Here is an 18,461-nt window from a genome sequence, read left to right as displayed (position 1 = left end):
CACGGCCTTCCTCGACTCCTCCAAGGAGAGGGCGCGCACCCCTCGCCATATCCTCCCCTCTCCTCCTCCTCCCCTTGCGCCTCCGCTCCTTCCTGGCTCCGTCCCTCCGCCAACCTTCCCTCCCGCAAACCCTTGACCTTTCCCGTTCCTTCCTCCTCTCTTGAGATACTCCTTCCTCGTCGGCGTCTGTCACACTCACACTACACCCGCCCCGAACGAAACGGGACACTCACTCGTCTTCGACTAGCGTAAGGGGTAGGAACACGTAAACAGAACGTCCTAAGAAACTACGTTGATCCGACTTTGTCTGGGACATGGCGGGAGGGAGATGCCATATAACTTTCAGGGCCTTTAAAGTGAGAAACGCTCTTGGGCAATGATACCAAGTAGTCGGAGGTGTTCGCGCCCCTGAAAATGACTATGTTTTCCCTGTGCATCCTTTATCGGGGATATAAATGCTGTTCATCCACAAGAAAGAAGGGATTAGTCTAGTGGCTCTCTGTTTGAACGATCCGATGGATTGATGTAAGTTACCTGCGTAGCGGACAGGCTGAGTATCGTGACTACTCTCACCTCAGGTCGCGGCCGCCAGCCCATTGCTCCCCTTCGTGACCGACTTAGCCAAACGAGTCTTGATCAACGAAAATAGTTCGTTGTCGTTAGAGTGACCCCATTGGGAAATACATCCCTTTCTCCTTAATTGAATTAAATTTATCATCAAACGAAATCCTGCAGTTTTGTTTGATTCAAATATCCTTATATCTCTACCATAAGGCTACCACTCAAATTCTGTCCATTCTTTGGCAGAATTTCTTATTGATTCTGAAGGTAAACAAATTTCTTATTGAGTATGCTTGAAGAAAGATAATGTTATCCAACAGGATGATATCCGATCTAGCTTTCAGAGATACACATAAAAATGTTCGATGTGACTTCCAGTGAGTGATTAAAGACGCGTACAATTGACAGTTGGGCGCACAGCATATTTTTTTGAGCCTTCTGAGCTATGTGAACTTCATTCGCAGAATGCAGTCAAGGTGCGTCATTAACAGTTCTCTAAGAAATGCCCTAACAAATAATTGAGCTTCATAATCGAAGAGAGATTGAGTTTACAATACAGTAATTTTCTCCATGAGGGCTCATGGATCTAAAGTAAAGGTATCTTCGACTAATGCAACTAAAATAAAGAGAGTGATTGCCACGGTTTGTCTAAGAAAATTATTCCATTCTTACAGAGTTAAGATTTATTTTTAGCTTTAAGCTTTTGCTTCCTCATTATTGACCTCGGTGGCGGCGGGGTAACGTCCTCGCCTACCAACCCAGAGGTCGTGGGTTCGATTCCCACCTAGGTGAATTTCCCTCCATATAGGGCTTGGTTGTATGTGATTGTCTTCAATGTAATATCTACAATTTAGCGTTAGGTGGAAGAAGGGACTATTAGTCAACCTCGCCCAATTAAGTCAATAAATAAATAAAGAAATAAATTATTGCGAAGAGTATTTTAAACTCTATATTTGTGGCCAATCACTTCAAGGCATATTCTCTATTTATGACTGTACTCTGGTACCTGTTGAGGTGAAACATTGACTAAGAGCTAATATACAAGTTCTGTACCGATAAGCATCATAAGTTTCCATTCCGAGGAGACTTCGCTGTGGTCCTCTTCCATTAGTTACTCTACAACGCACATAATGCTACCATGTTAAAGAACAAATTTGTATCTACTTCAACGTATTTCCCTCATGAGCTCTGTAAAAATCTCTTTTAATGTATTCCAATCAGAAACGCTTACCTCCTATCAACTATCTAGCACTACCTTTTTTCACTAGGTCTCTTACCTTTAGCTTTTCTGCAATGTAGTATATTTATTTCTAACTGAAAAATAATCATAGGGTTTATTTTTTGTGTGAAAATTTTAAAATAGTCGTGAAATTTATTTATTTCAAAGAGCTGATTCCTATTTTTTGCAGAGATATATTTACTATGCAAATCATTTTATTTACATTATATCAAAAATAGAATAAAGGTAAAGTAATTCAAGGGAAATGCCAAAACGGTGAAAGTGAAATTTCAACGATTTAAATATTGGTTTCCGATGCAAATAAACATTTCTTAAAAGTTTATTATGCGAGACAGAAGGCAAATTCATACAAAAAAGATATTTTGTTATACTATAAATACCTTGAGAAATATAGAAAAATGGCCATATCTACACTTCAACGCAGCAATCACTTTAAAAGCATGCATATGAATGATTTTTACCAAAAAAAAAGCACCGAGCGCAGGACAAAACTAAATATATTCTTTTATATGTAAGCGGAGATAAATTTTGCGATAAATCTCTCACTCTCTCGGAAGAAGACTCTGCGAAAAAAGTATAGCCGAACAACAAATCCTCTATCTGATGGCCCACGAGATAACTCACAAAGCCACCGTCGCTGGTGCACGGAACTCCAATCACGACACGAAGCCAAGTGACCCATATGACATCTTCAATACACAAAAGCTGACACTACTGTAGTCGGGTGGAGTGAGGGAGAGATACGCGCCTAACACCGTCGCCCGGGAAGCGACTTTATAATGACCAACGTAGCACAACAGTCGTGCCAAAGTGGAAAAGGACAAAGGAGGTGAAGAGGAGAATGACGAGACCTGGGGGATGGCGGAGGGAGATGGAGTGAAGTTGAGGTGAGTGAGGAGAAGCAGGGGCGAGGGTTGGGTTCATCGGAGCATTACGGCAACATGGAGGAAGATTGGAATGCGAAGCGGAAAAATGGAAATAGAGCAGGTGGAAAGCTTTGGAGTACCAGGAGGATGGGGTCGAGCAAGTGGTCACCGAGACTGGCAGAAAAGTAGGGGCGCGGAGGTGAGAGCAAACTAATTCAGGATGATAAGGGGGATGGGTCGGGGGCGCAGGAGTGGAAGTGGGAGTGGGCGAAGGAAGGAGGGAGGTGTTTAGCAAGTGGTATTAAAAATTAATTGGACCGACAGGACGAGGGTTGGCCGAGGATATCCGACGAGTGGATAGGAGAGCGAGGGGGGGATGAAGATTGGGCGGGGAGGATTTTGTTAGTGTGAGGGCTGGAGTTGTAGGGAGGCAATAGAATGAAATTGTACCCGGGGACTGCGGCGTAATGGGAAATATCGTCCAGGGGAAGATGGAGCCACCACAGGTGAAAATGACAAACGCGAAGGAGGTAATGAAGTGCGGAGGAATGCCTTCATTTTGCTTGATTAAGGATCGTTTACGTCATGCCGGATTCCCGATCCACCGGCTGCCTTCTCATTTGTGAGATAGAAAAGTAAACAAATTACGGGCGAGAATACAGGCGGGTGAATGTGGAACGAGATAAACTAAAAGAAAAATAGAACGGAGGGAAAAAAGACGCGGTGGACGAATATTTTAAAATTCGTTTTAAGTCCTCGGGAGGTCATTAAAGCAAACCGTTGGTTCCCCTGATAATTCTTGCGAGAGCACTAGGAGAAAATTTTAATAATTCTATCCTGCTTTCCAGCTTGGTGCAAATAAATGTAACTGAATAGTGTCAGATATTTTCTCATTAGATATAAAATTTACACCGAGAAAAATATCTGTTAAAAACGCTGTTTGCTGAGAGATGTAATTGTATCGTCTCTTCTTTCTGTAAATCTTTTCAAAACTGCAATAAACCCTTATATATCTACATATGTTTTGAAGGGGTTTCATTCAATAAAATGAATCTTTGAAAATAGATGATTATCAGCTGAAGATTGTGGATAAGGACGACAGTAACTAGCAAGATTGCGGAGAAGACGATGAAGCATCAGAAGTATTTCATTGAGGAGAGTATTTCTTTGCTCTTACCAAAAAATTAGCCAATATTAACATACCAGTAATGAAGCTTGAAATGATCATTTCACACCCCTTAGGATGAAGTGTGGTCAGACTTGTAACGATGATCAAGTTAAAGAAAATATAATTTCGGTAGTAGGCTTCTTTTAAATTCATATTGAATGATAATCAAGGCTTGACATTGCCACAAAATCTAGTCTTGTGACTAATTCTGGAACTAAAATAAATATCCTACACTCGCGAGAGTAAATATGGGCAGTATGGGTAAATTTTTGATATTCCGGCATCTCGTACGAAATCCATGGATTATTAAGGGATTCAAGGTTCTTTTCCTTAAAGGCTAAATAATGGGGTGAGGTTTAACAAAACTTCCGTTTTCGATTTTTCAGTTAATCAGAAGTATCAACTTTTTTCTTAATTTTTTACACGAAATACATTTGCTCATTTATAATTATGCATACAAATATGTTGAGTGTCGCCAATGATTGAATTTTTAATCTCTTGAGCTTCCTTTTATTCATAGGAGCAGAATAGTAGGTGGCATTATGAAGCCATTACCAATTAAACTAGTAGAAACAAGGTTAGCAGTTATGCAAAGGAAGAATATAAACAATGAGTTATCTTCTTGATGATTGATTATATTTTGCCAAATAATGCTCTTTTATGCAGAAGAATGTTTTTCCGAGAAAACCAGTGCAACACTATACAAGTGGCAAAAATTCATTTTGAACAATCAAAAAATATGCAAATACAATTAATCATAGATTTACTTATCCTGGTTATCCGTATTTAACCTATAAAGGATGCCATCTACGACCTCTCCTTAATGGCATACCTAAATGTGCAAATATTCTGGAATTCATCTTACTTAATTAAAAAATCACTACGCAAATCGAAGGTGGCCAACCGATTGCAAATGTTGCATTATTTTTCCAATCAGCAGACTGTGAATTTTTATAGTATATATCCTGAAATTTGTCTTGTTAATCTAAAATCCTCCTCCTTTGGCTCTCGTGCGAAGTTTTCAAATTACCCCCTTATAAAATATGCGTTTAAATAAATTCAAATATACTCTCAGTAGGTATACGATGCACGTACCGAATAAATGCACGTACTAAAGTAGCAATACCATCGTAGTTTTATGGAGTACGCTGTTCCTCAAATGTATAATTTTTCCTTAGGTGAACCACAGAATATGGTATTCTTATAACACTATCCTCTGCTACAAGCCAGTTTTGTCTTTAAAAGGTTCGGCAGTTTCAATTAGTAAAATTGTTTAGCCTATTACATAGGAATGGTGGTAAAAGAACATAATAGCACACAACTTTGAGGAGCATACAATGATACAACTGCTTGCAGTTTAAATATTTTTTGCTAAAAGATTTCAGCTCAAGTAGCCACGATGTGTCGCAAGCCAGAGGGTACATTTTATTTGGCACTTCGAAAATGTTTTTCAACCAGAAAAAACACTATCTTAACTTTATGAGTACCGATACCGACTTTGAAAATTTGAGAAAAACACAGGATGTTCTCTGATTTTGGGACTGTTGGTTCTGACACTGGAATGACTAAGGTCTACCAGAGTCCTCTGGTTAAAAAAAAATGAAGATTCCTTTTTATAAATAATTGAGGTGAATAAATTGTGAAGTAGTTGGCCATTCACTACTATTAATAAATGACTCATCAGCATTTGTGTCAAGTTACTTTCCAACTACAAGGTGTTTTGGCTTGGCATATGATTATTATCGTATAGATGGCTATGCATCCGAATAATCAAGTATTAGAGGTATAATGATGGTATTGTTTCCAAAATTTTATCGAAGAAAAAACCCTCATCATGAGCAGTATTATGCAACATATTTCACAGTGTGATTCTAATGCATAGTTATTCCGTGCATGTAACCTTAGATTCGTGAATGCTATGAAACGCAAAACTTGTCCCCTACAGTAAAGTGTCTCGAAAAACAAAGTATTTACTAGAAAAATTATATGTGATTCATTTTCCTAAAACAGCTCTCATTTTGCTTCCCTCCGTTTTTGGCTAACTAGCAAAAAATGATTTAAATTAGTGACTTACGACCTCAAGTATTCACAAATTGAGTCAGGCGGACTTAGATTTGACGGCTACATTAGAAATGAAGGTGGCGATAGTCACTAAACGGAGAAATAAGAGCAATAAACCTTTTTTTCGAAACGAGTCCGCTTTTCCCAACCTAATATAACCATTTCTCCTGTTCCAGAACTATGAGAAATAATTTTTTTAAGTTTAAACTACCAAAGAAATTTTTCATATTTATTATACTTATTACAAAGCAGAAGAAACGCACAGAGTAGTGGAATAAAGTCAAGATTCATGCATTAAAAATAACGTTATCATTTCAATGTAGTTAATAACACTTTGAACAACCGTTGTATAACCTTGATTAGCATTTCACTGTATACATTTCAGAAGCGGTAGCGAGGTTGGAAAATGTTCCTACAAAAGTAAAGGATCAATAAAAAAACATCGCCCATTGCCAAACAAATGAATTAAATATGAGCCTATATGGACCTTCTCCATGTTTACACAGTCTAAATAACTCATTAAGAAGCAGTGATAACAGAAGAAAATGAAAATGCTATAAACGAAACGATCAAGGAAAAATAATAATATTTGAGTGGTCACGCAATTTAAAAGAGTTATTGACATGCAGTAAAGAGTAAAAGTTATGCTTTAGAATTAATAAGTTAAGATATTCAAGTTTGTAACGGAATGAGAAAAAAAAGAAAACAGTAGAAGAAAACGGTATAAGAAGATGTAGAGCCGTGAAATTAACACCTTTTTAAATATTGGAGAAGGCGATCGCAGAACAGAAGTTGAGGAACCAGATTTTAATAGTGCCTGTAAATTGAAGATGAAAAAAGCACTTGTGCTTATATTTGTAAATACTATCAATACTTCTATTCAAAATTTCCCTTCAAAAGTACTTCACCTCTGATGCTTGAATGAATGAAATGATACCTTCCATTAGATGTACTGTATCGTGCTCTGCGGCTCTATCTACCAAACGAAAAACTGACGCGTGTTCAATACAGCGGCGGTTGCTTCAATAGAATGGGAAAAGATAAATATTTTTTTATGAAAAGTGGGCATTTAGCATTCAAATGTTAACAAAAATCAACCTGATCGCGACCTTGTTATACAGTGTCATCTCTTAATATAAAAAAAGCCTGCCATTAACCTTGTAGGTCTAAATCAAGACTTGGGTTACAAAAGAAATAGAATAAATGTAACTTATATGAAATAAAAGAGTCGGCAGTGTAATCACATATGATGGCATCAAGATAAATTTTACACTATCAGATTCTTACAAACAGGTAAATTAGTCGTTTTAAGGATTTTATAGTAAGTATCTGTAGCCAGTAATATGTCTACAGGTAGAGTCTCAAGCGATCATTCCGGAATAGATAGATATAACTTTAATTTGCTGCTGAATAAATTTCTGAATAAGAGTATGTTCATCAGGCACCTTAACCTTAGTTTACATCTTAGAATTCGTAGAAAATATAAAATTTCAAACGGGAACCCCAAAGTAATCATATCGCTTTCGAGGAGTCTCTCTCAATGAAAATTAAATGCCACGAAGAAGAAAGTGGCATAATGAGCCTGTTCAACGAAAACTTGTTAGCGCATTTTTTTCGGATTAAAATACTTAAATCAAGGAAATTTTTAAAATATTGATTTCGGTGCAAAGAGGTGGGCAGAATGATAAAAGTTCTGTGACTCGCTTCGGGCCAAAAGGAAAACCGCGGAAAGCACTGGGAGAGAGATGGAAGTAGTCCCTTACCACGAACACATCAATTTTACCCGCCATAGGGCTAACTGCGAGTTGGGCTTCAAGCTCACCATCAAAATTAACCTTCGCATTGGATAATGGGGGTCGGGAAAACCTTGACTATTTGAGAATTCGACGGAATAATCAAAGGCCGTACTGAAACGGTAGTTCCAATGACAACACTGGTTTACTATGAATGAAGCCCTGTTAGGACTCCAGGCAGAACCAAAATAATATTCCTGAATCAAAATATGTGGGAAACTCTAACAAGTTAATGTATCCCTCCATTTAAAATCTTCTTCACTTTCTTTTCTATTGGTTGGTTTCCACGCATAGACACTGTCCACGTTCCCGTGCAGTGTCAGCACTACTAATTCAATCGGAATAACTAGTCCAACAATCATAACGTTAAGTTTTAGTCATAAGTCATAGCTTCGTAGATAAAGACATCCGATTCGCAGAGAAAACTAATGGTGCCGAAGCACATGTTAAAATGATTATGGCCGAGATGAAAACCTAAATTTGCACTCCCCTGGTATTTCAAACAAATATTGGGTGGAGAAGGGGATTTATTTTCAGTCGTAGAATCAATAAATACCGAGCATCATATGAAATTTGAACTCATCACAAAAACTATAAAGCAAAATGAACAGTTTTGTGAAGTGAAACTATGATGTTGAGTTGGTAAATATGGCAATGTTAATTGATTCTTAAATTAACAAATTCATGCATTTGTACATATGTGAAAAATAACACCTGAGGAAATATTCTCATAAAAAAGGGAAACAATAATCAAGGAATGATTACAAGGAAATGCAAAGTTTGAAATATCTCCTAAGAAACTTTGCTAAATTAGTTTGAAAAAAGGCATCCCATATTATTCAATAGGCTTCTTTTTCCAAAGATGCGTATTTTGACACAATATGGATTCCTGAAACCCTGTCCTTAAGTTTCTCTTTTATTTACACCAAATATTGTAAAAAAGATTAAAAGAATACCGGGAAACAAATACCAGATTAGAAGTAAGGAAAACCCAAAGGCTTATCGAGAACTATATTTTAATCAAATTATCAGGATAAAGAAATAATGCGCATTGAAAGAACATAAAAAATTATCGGCATGAGAACTCAGAGACGTTTTAGGCCTCTGATTTTAAAGAAAAAAATATATTACTTGAAACGCATTTTAATCTTTTCCAGATTTTTACATTATATTAATATAATTTAAAAATATAAAAGCAAATAATTTGATACTACAGTAATTTAAAATAAAAGTTAATGCAAAATGTTAACTTTTAGAAATACTCGGTAAAATATCTGTAGTTCTCGTATATATGATACGTAATACGTCGCAGTAAAACTGAACGCTAACTCATTAAGAATTAAATAGTTCCATTATTTACCTCACAATTTATTTTATTGGAATTTTGCGGTTGACTGAAATATTAATAATAATCATTTCCGTTATCAAATTATAACTCGCGAAAGGCTTGAAAACATTTAATTGTGAATATATATCTTCAAAGTCAAACCGCATTCATCTGGCATAATGTTTGAATATTTGATGGAGGTTCATGAGGACAATATAAGACGTCAATAGAATCAAAAGAGAAATATTTACCAATTACATTAGAGGTATTTAATTTTTACTTTAGCATAACGCTCACATCTCCAATTTAGTTTCATATTCCCAATCTCAATATAAAATCATTCCAAGAACTAAATAGCGGAAAGAGAACGGAAAGAGCTTTTCTGGTCTATTGACAGTTAAAACTCTATTCCATATGGTAAGAAAAGATTATTATTTTTTGGAAATATATGGTACTTGATTATGATGGCGTAGTTTTATAAATCCTTAACTGCCCGTTAACTTTTATATCAATCACGATTTCACATTAGTGTTGACAACTGTCAGCTACTTTTTTTCGAAAGTCTTCGTCTTGCATTTGAAAAGTCAAACGTTTGGAATAAATTGAAATACTTTAAATCGACGCCGGTATCTTAGTTTAAAACAAGTGATTGAAGTTAAACATTGATTCTGAAAATAATTTGAGGGAGGGAATTCGAGATGGAACAAGAAGTCGATTGTTAACTCAGAAAAATAAACAATTTCGAAAGGACCAATGCAAAGTGCGATCCTTCAATATTTTTTCAACTACTTGTTTGCAAATTTCTTCATTTCAATAACAACAATATGATGAATTGCAATAGCGACAATCTTTCACATATGGTCCGGGATACTTGTCCCTGTACCATAGCAGCGACCAAAATTAAACTCCCAACGTATTCAGTTTTCTTTTCTTATTCAGGGGTTCTTAGAGAGATGTCTATTGATAAATGTGGATGAATCTTTCAAAGAGTATTCTTTATACCCTATTGTTTTAACACACATAATAACGGGTAAATAGCTTTAACATTGGGAACGCTGTATAGAGAAATAGCCTGAGCAGTACGTGAGGGGCGTCGGGTCGAGCTAAGCAGTAGTTCCCAGAGAACAACGGAACGGACCGTAGGATTCTGACTTGGACTTTGGATTTGGACTTTCATGCAAATTTGTGGCAGTTTGTTACCATTGCCATTGCTTTTGCAACGTCCAGGTTGCCTAATAAATTCATCCGCAACAGACGACAAACGCTGTTGTATATGAAGACCGATATGACTCGGTATCTTATTAGAAGGGACGAGGGTGACTATTGAGACGGAGAAATGTAGGAATAGCAGAGGAAAACGCAGTGAACAGAAAGAAAAGCAACGGGACAAAGAAATGAGGAGGTGACACTACTCCCCAGAACGTTCTTTATGGATGTCTCTTGGACTGCGAAAAATACTGCGAAATGACGTGATGGATGTGAAAAGAAATTGAAACAAAAAGAAGCATTTGTTTTATCATGAAATATAACACAAACGGCATTAATTATGATGACGGATCATGGCAAACGATTTCCTTTGTGTGTGTGAGCAAGATAAAAGCAGATTAAGACAGGAAAAGTTTTGGTGAAAAGGGTTTTAGGTTTTAAATACAATGGTTTGAGTAATGCCTTGACTGAACGTCTTGGATCTGAGCGCCCGTGAACTCCCTCAGCCTTGAGCACATATATTCAAACACTCATGTCATGGTTTATTTGTGTATTAATATTAGAGTGATGTATATATGAAAGACTTCAAACGCATACTAGAGCAAAAACACCCGAATATGTAAAGGTAGAATTAATTGAATAATATATAGTTTTCTGACTGGTGTACTCACTAGCCTCTGGAAGCCTAAAGTATTGTTATATTTAATATTTTGATTTTATAGAATGAATAAATATAACAATTCTGGTTTTATTTTTAAAATTATTAATCCAGAAAATAAAAATCCACTTTTAGAGCCGGAATGTAGAAGTTACAAAGTTAGTGCTTACAAAAATAACGCTTTCTATAACATCTGAATAAAGACAGAACACGTTCTGAATTTTAAAAATAAATTTTTCAAGTCTTTCGTCACGACGAACATAATGATTTAAATAACGAAATTAATGTCCTAAACCTACCTATCTAACCTAAATAAACCTATACATTCACATCATGGTTTAAATTGGCATACTCAAAAGACACGTAGAAATGAAAATCTTTCAGCCAAAAAAAAACAATTTTTTCTCATACTTTCTCAGCTTTAATGATACGTACGATCTTGTCCGATAAGAGATAAATTTCAAGAACTAATCTCTTCTTGTAACGTTTGCGTTGTTTTAAAAGATATTCCTAAGAGACTGACTCCGGAAAAAGAGAAAGGAAAAGCTGACTCAGTTGACATTAACCAAAAACGTTAATGGATTTTATTTCCTTAGCACCGGTTTCTCATATTTTTCAGTAGTAGACCTTTGGCTAATACATGGACAAAAAAGAGAGGGTAAAGATTTCTGTTAGATTTTTCCAGTTTATAGAAAATGGCAGTGAGATAAATAGGAATAGCAGGAAAGGGAACGAGTAAACCTTAAGGAGAGTCTTATGGAACAATCTCAGCAGGGTAAAACATGAACTGCAACTGAATTCTAGGAATACGCTTTTGCAAAAAAATACTTGAACAACTTACTTATTACTGCATCACAAAACGCAACTGAACACTGATAACTCAAATTGGGTTGAAACGTAAGGGAGGGGGGTCCATCTAGTCTAAAATAAAAATATTGTTGCATTATTCACGGTTTTTACCGCAAATAAATTTTCATTGAGCATGTTCTAAAAAATATGACGCATTTTAAAATAAATCTTTGATGGCACTCGTGTAGATGGATTGATTGAAAGAATGGAGTCTTTTTCGTTTGTGATTGAGGTACACAAGGGTAACTGTTTTCCAAACACACCCAAGTGACCTAGTGTGCGTTTCGTAACTTCCCCTTACCTGAAAACATTATTTTCACCCCCCACCCTTCAACAAACCTGGAGCTAATCAAACTTACAGTCTTGTCTATTTCGGTCTTCATTGCTTTGCGACCGTGGGTACGTTCATTTTAAATTTACAATCTTCATCGGCTTTTGAATGCGATTTAAATTTTGAGGAGAGGCTCCCGAGTTCGCCTGCTCATGTAACAATTCAAGTAGATCTAGCAACTGCTTGTGCAAATGTGTATATTCATTTCTCAAAATGTGACACAGGCTAACATGTACAAAACAGATGATAGATAGCTAAGGGAGCTTGTATATAAAGCAAATGACTTTTAATTGACTATAAAATTTACCAACGATATATTCAAGGTGACTGAATAATACCCAAACCTTTCTGCATGCGTGAATAATGATAATAATCCCCAATTATTTTATAATTGATAGAAAACCTGGAAGATTTTAATGATATTTTAGTGATTTTTAACTAATCCAGTTTTTTTCTTTTCCCACAGCAAAAATAGAAAATTTACCTCACTAACCACTTCAGAGAGAAAATGAAGCCACCCAAAAGATATTGGATTGCCAAACTCATGGATGTTTGGTGGCCTACAAAGAAGGCTAACCTTTTTTGCCCCATTAATATTTTTTTATAATTTTTTACCGTAAATTTCCATTAATTAAAATCCGAGATATTTCCGCATATTTACCTTTGAAGTTTTTTCAGACTTGATGCTTTGGATAAATTTATTTATTTCCGATTGATCAACTTCTATGTTTCCGTGACCTCGAGGAAATTTTGTTTCTTTGTTCCTGTTGTAATGGGCAACGATTGACCGATTCCAATATTTGCGTCCCTTTGGAACACAAAGAATAAGAAATGATAAAAGGATATTAAATATTCCCGTCTAAAAGAACTTTGTTATTCAGTCGCAGAAAATAAATGTAGTTCTTCATTAGCTGGATACAGAACGTCACATTTTTTAATCCGTTTCGATGACAAATAAATTATTGCAATTGGAATCCGTCTTGTTGGTACACTTGTAGTCAATGGTTGTAAATTGCACCTAGTTTTAAAAGTTCCTGCGCTAACTGGGGCATGGATCTCCGAGATTGGGACAAATATTATAATTATAGACTCGCGGCAATATTGTAATCGACGCAAGTAATTATGTATGCAAAATATGCAAAATAAGCGATCTATACAGTACACACAAAAATGATGCAAAAAATATCGACAATCCCAAAATTTAGCACCAATATTCCTTAAGATTTTTATTTACTATATCGAGGGTAAATTAGTTTGACTATGTAAACTTTATGGTAATCATATAAAAAAAATGCAATCCAAAAACCAAAATGAAGAAGTAAATTGAAAATTATCGGAAATTGAACGAACACAAGGTTGACATTGTCCGTGGTTATGAATTTCGTAAAGAGAGTATGCACATCGTAACCATCTTTCACATTGATGAAAAAAAGAAGAAAATACACAAAATAAAAAAGTGCTGGCGGATTATGAAACGTATGCCTTTTCCCAAGCATAATTGAAACTACTGTGATAACTGGTTTGATCATAAAAAAACGATCTTGAAGTCAATGTAAACATATGACACGGCAGAGTACAAGTGATAGCCATAAAATTCCCATCATGAAAAACACATGAATGAAGCATGTCAGTCTCTCCTGTGAAAAATTCTATGCAAAAATTGCTATCTTAGTTACCTTGATCAAAAGTATCAAATACAATTATTTTAAATAAAAATTATTTTTAATTATTCCACTTGGCATTTTTCAAAAATTTAACTGCTTTGGGGTCCTCAACTGATTTTATATTAATTCCTACACGCGATATCACACTCACAAGTTAAATAACACTCATGCGGGTCCAAAAATGAAGAGCTCAGGTTTAAGCAGCAAGTGAAGGGATGTAAGTCTTAGATAAACGCGGCGCGAGGGCACAAGACGAACTAATCAGCGGATCAGGATATTAGGCAACGGACGAAAATGCAAAAGAATTTCACCTACGGTGGGCAAAAGGAAAATCTCATCTCAGACACCAGATCTCCTACGCTATTTACTATTTCGTCGTATTTCTTGCATTCGTTACAATATTTTATGTTCCCAAATCTCAGTCGCACACACAGCCTCTTTTCACTCTTCAGTGAAATTTTTATTTCGGAGCGATGAGGAGGAAATGCTGAGCCAAACTCTTTATTGCGAACGCTGATTTCATTTCCTCCTCCGAGTGGGAGTTGGTGAGCGCAGGGGAGGATAATGAAAGAGAATTGAGAAGTTGCAATAGACCAAGGGAGGAGCAAGCATAAAGGGAAGTGAAATGAAACTGCAGCAGAACCTTCGAATATATAGGTAGAGAAGGAAACGGCCGGTCTTCGGAGTCTTTTTCGCTAAGTAATTAAGTGCAATGGTTCTCGCCAGAATTAGCAAACTTCATGGTCTACACAAAATGGTGGAAATTTAGGAGGAGTTTTAAGTTAGGAACTAATAATATATCGCGTCTGAAAATCAATTAGAAACATCCTATAAACATTCAAGTTGTGACTTAACACAATCATAAAAGACTTGCAGAGATTGGAGATGTTCATAAATACGGAACTTGTAACATAAAGAAAGATGGATGGGGAAAATATTTTTCTTCAATATTACCAATCAAACTATCCATAATCGTGGCAAAAGGGTTTGGACGTTCATGCATAGAGCAAGGGTGAGATAAAATAATATTAACAGAAGTAATATCTGAACCAGTTACTTGGTCATCGTTCGGGTCTACGTGCCATGTTTAGGAGAAAGACGTTGATAACGTATACGATTAATTAAAGGAAATATCTATGGATACTCCCGAAAAAAATATTTGATACTGGTAGGGGATAGGAACGAGACGGTAGTCGAAGGAAGAGATTGTAGTGAGGTGGGGAGAAAAAACAACGATTAGAAAAAAGGGATGACCGCGGGGATAATGGAATGGAGTTTTGGAGGAGACAGGGTTTAAAGAACACTTTGTTTAAAAACCAGGATATTCTTAGATATACAAAGAAAATAGTCAGGTATTTAGAGAGATATAAATAAGACTTTATTATGGCCAGACTCATCTTTAGGAATACCGTGATTAATTCGCGGTTTTTAGGGAGCGAATGAAGATTTAGATTTGGATACATGTGAAGTGTAATAACAGATTTAATTGCTCGGTTCCTCCTTGTCAACATTTTTAAATCAAGTATTAGATTAGCCATTTTTCAAATCAATGGAATCATTGTGGAGTGATCTACTAGCGATTTCTAAAATATTTTAGATACGGAGAAATTTCCGACGTTAGTTCTTTAAATATACCAGCTGTGTGAGCTGGTATTTCATCGAGCCCAGAATATTTGTCAGGATGAATTTTTTTCAACAAACGTTCTATTCCATTACATGAAATTTCAATTTTGGTTATCAGCTGGCGGGAACGATTTGGTTAACTAAAGGAGACATTCGGTGAGAAAATGGTGAAGACATTACAAACATTAAGACAAACTATTGACTCTTTTCCTTGAACCTCTCTGGCATATGGCCAGAACGCTTTCGAATTCTTTTTGAAATCATAGGTGATCTCATTCCTTTTGTACGTAGAGATATCATTTCTTATATACATATTTTCATCTTGGTCTGACATCGCCTTTGACATCGTAATGATTTTCTACCAGCTAGGTTCTGGGTTAATTTTCTTTACTTGTAATGAGACAGCTGTGTGCGGGATGTCAAGGAAGTGATTCCACTCATCCGCAGTAATTAGCTGTTCACTACAATACTTAAAATTGGTAAATTTATTCTGTAACACCCTTTAAAGCCCTTATAGTCCCTTTTACAAACAATTAAAATTTTATTTTGGGCTTCTTATTTCGGACTTCATAGAGGAAAACCAGCATTTACTGCTGTGTGGTCGCTAATTCCTTTAATAGTTTCTTTTTTTAAGACTTTTCGGGGTATATTGTCGCTAATAAATCAAGAATATTATCGCCTCTAATTACTGAAGTGACAACCTGATTTGGGGAATATAACTCTAAGGAATGTAATAGCGACTCACAGGTATTTTTGTCTTCACCCCCTGTTTTGAGAACATATGTACTCCGATCAATAGGTGGGACCTCATATATATACTATATATATATATATATATATATATATATATATATATATATATATATATATATATACATATACATTTATATTCCCGATTATAACGTCATGATCGCTATTTTAAAATGAGAAACTTTTGATTTGGTGGTTTGGTTCTAGTTTAGTCTCATTATTTTGTCGTCCGATTGTCATGAATTATTTTGGGTTTAGGACTTTACATTAAACACGCTTTCCAAACCGTTACCAGGATACCTCAACCTGCTAGCGAAAGGGTATTTAACTCCAATTAAGACACCGCCCCCTGTTCTATTTAGTCTGTAATTTCTGTAAACGGAAAATCAAATGATAGGAGACGTCGTGGTAGTAGTATTTAGGGGAGGCGACCGACAGCTGAGGTCATTTACGCCATAGGGGATGGGCAGGAAAGGATGAAGAGTGGAGAGAAACCCCATGTCGGCATTAGCCTACTCTTTACGAAAGGTGTCAAGGGGTCCGCAGCTTAACGTCCCATCCGACGGACGGCGTACTCACTCAAAGTGCCCTCGACAAAGCACCTCAAGTAGGGATCGAGATACCTCTGAAAAACATTCAACACCGCCGGGATTTGAACCCGGGCCCTCTGGGTGGGAAGCCAGTACGTTAGCCCCCGTACCATCTCGATCCCCGTAGACGACGTGTTACATGAAAATCACTAATAATAATAATCCATAAATGACATAGGAGATGCAGTTGAACGATTGGATCTATAAACTGCTTTGAAAGCCTAATACTCGTGCATATATTTTACTTACTCTGGACGAAATTATTTCCGCTCCTTGCACCACTGCCTCTGACAGCATAGAGCAGAGGTCAGAGTAAACATCTTCTAGTTCCTGGAAGAAAATGAAACAAAAATTAGCCTTCTTCCACCATTTGCACCAGCACAGAAACGTATCCATGCATCTAATACACTTTGATAAGATAAATACACCCAATAAGTATGACCTAAGGATAAATTATTCCATACGTTCAAGCCTCCATACCTCTAAATATACTAAAACAACAGTAAATTCAAAAATGTCCACAGTAATTATAAAATGTACTCTTAGCTCCAATCGATATTAGTATTATTATTTTTTTATTTGATGAGATACACAGTAATAAGCATCTGGAATTGAATACGAAATAAGAATGGCGTGAAACGCAAAGCGAATTGAGAGTCATCTTGTTCGAGAATAATGGAAAATTAACTATAGAACCTTAAACTTATTAAGCGAATATTGGAAGCCGTTTGAGGATGATGAAGGTATTTATATTTTCAGGGGTTTTAAGAAAACTTTTCCAACTACAATAATAGGCCTAATACTCTGCGTGTTTGCTAAATAAAACCCATGTAGTCAGATCTTAAATATTCAAACCTGAATTATTATACTGGGTTACGTTTCCATCAAAAATTTGATATTCTTCTTCTCCAGTGAAACTTTCCTCCCATCTATACAATGACCATACATCACAATACCATCGCATTTCTTGCCGGGTTGTTAAGAGACTCCGCCCGGCAAGTGGAAAGATCCGAAGTTCAAATCCCGGTCTAGGAAATATTTTTACATTCGTGATCTGCTGGATTCCGCCTTCCCCACCTCTTCTGTGTTCGTCCTTTGTGTGTGTTCCTTTCCCTTATCCTTATATCTGTTTCAATATAAATGAGTATTTGTTCGCCGTTTGGCGGGATTTCGTTTTTGAATATGTGTATGTATGTGTATATATATATATATATATATATATATATATATACACATATATATATACATATACATATATATATATATATATATATATATATACACATATAGGATTTAGGATATATATATATATATATACACATATATATATATACATATACATATATATATATATATATATATATATATATATATATACACATGCATTCAAACATGTAAGTATCCCTATATATATATATATATATATACATAATATTTATATATATATATATATATATTCTCTATAAATAGCATAATATATCTTGTTTACATATTCCGGAGGAATTTTGGTATCCGCGCGTCTTTACATAATGGAAAGGTGAAAGGGTAGCAGTTTTCTGATTTTTTACTATATTTGGATTTCCTAGCGCTGCAGAAAAGACTCGATGGTACTCTGACGAATGGTTATTATAAACATGGGAGGAACGTTTCACTTAGGAAAAAGAATATGTTTTTTCGTGGAAAAAAATATAACATGTATAGGAATAGATCTAAGAAATGGCGCTTTACGATGAGTGAAGGAGTGGTTGTTTCACGTGGTGAGAATTTTATATAT

At 35.9% G+C, this 18,461-nt stretch overlaps 1 protein-coding gene across 8 annotated transcripts in view; it reads right to left on the bottom strand.

Annotated features, from left to right (window-relative positions):
• The window catches only part of Stacl (SH3 and cysteine-rich domain-containing protein), a 788,683-nt gene that overhangs the window by 244,119 nt on the left and 526,103 nt on the right, over window positions 1-18,461 (bottom strand). For all 8 annotated transcript variants that reach the window (XM_071586629.1, XM_071586632.1, XM_071586633.1 and 5 more), the window contains exon 5: window positions 16,937-17,017. In XM_071586629.1, coding sequence (XP_071442730.1) covers window positions 16,937-17,017 — 81 coding nt within the window. The remainder of the gene's footprint in view (window positions 1-16,936; window positions 17,018-18,461) is intronic.

Source organism: Hetaerina americana, unplaced genomic scaffold (assembly GCF_022747635.1).
Source record: "Hetaerina americana unplaced genomic scaffold, ioHetAmer1.1.p SCAF_24, whole genome shotgun sequence".
Taxonomy (NCBI): Eukaryota; Metazoa; Arthropoda; class Insecta; order Odonata; family Calopterygidae; genus Hetaerina; species Hetaerina americana.
The sequence above is the reverse complement of the archived record's forward strand: the minus strand, read 5'-3'. Positions and strand labels throughout refer to the sequence as shown.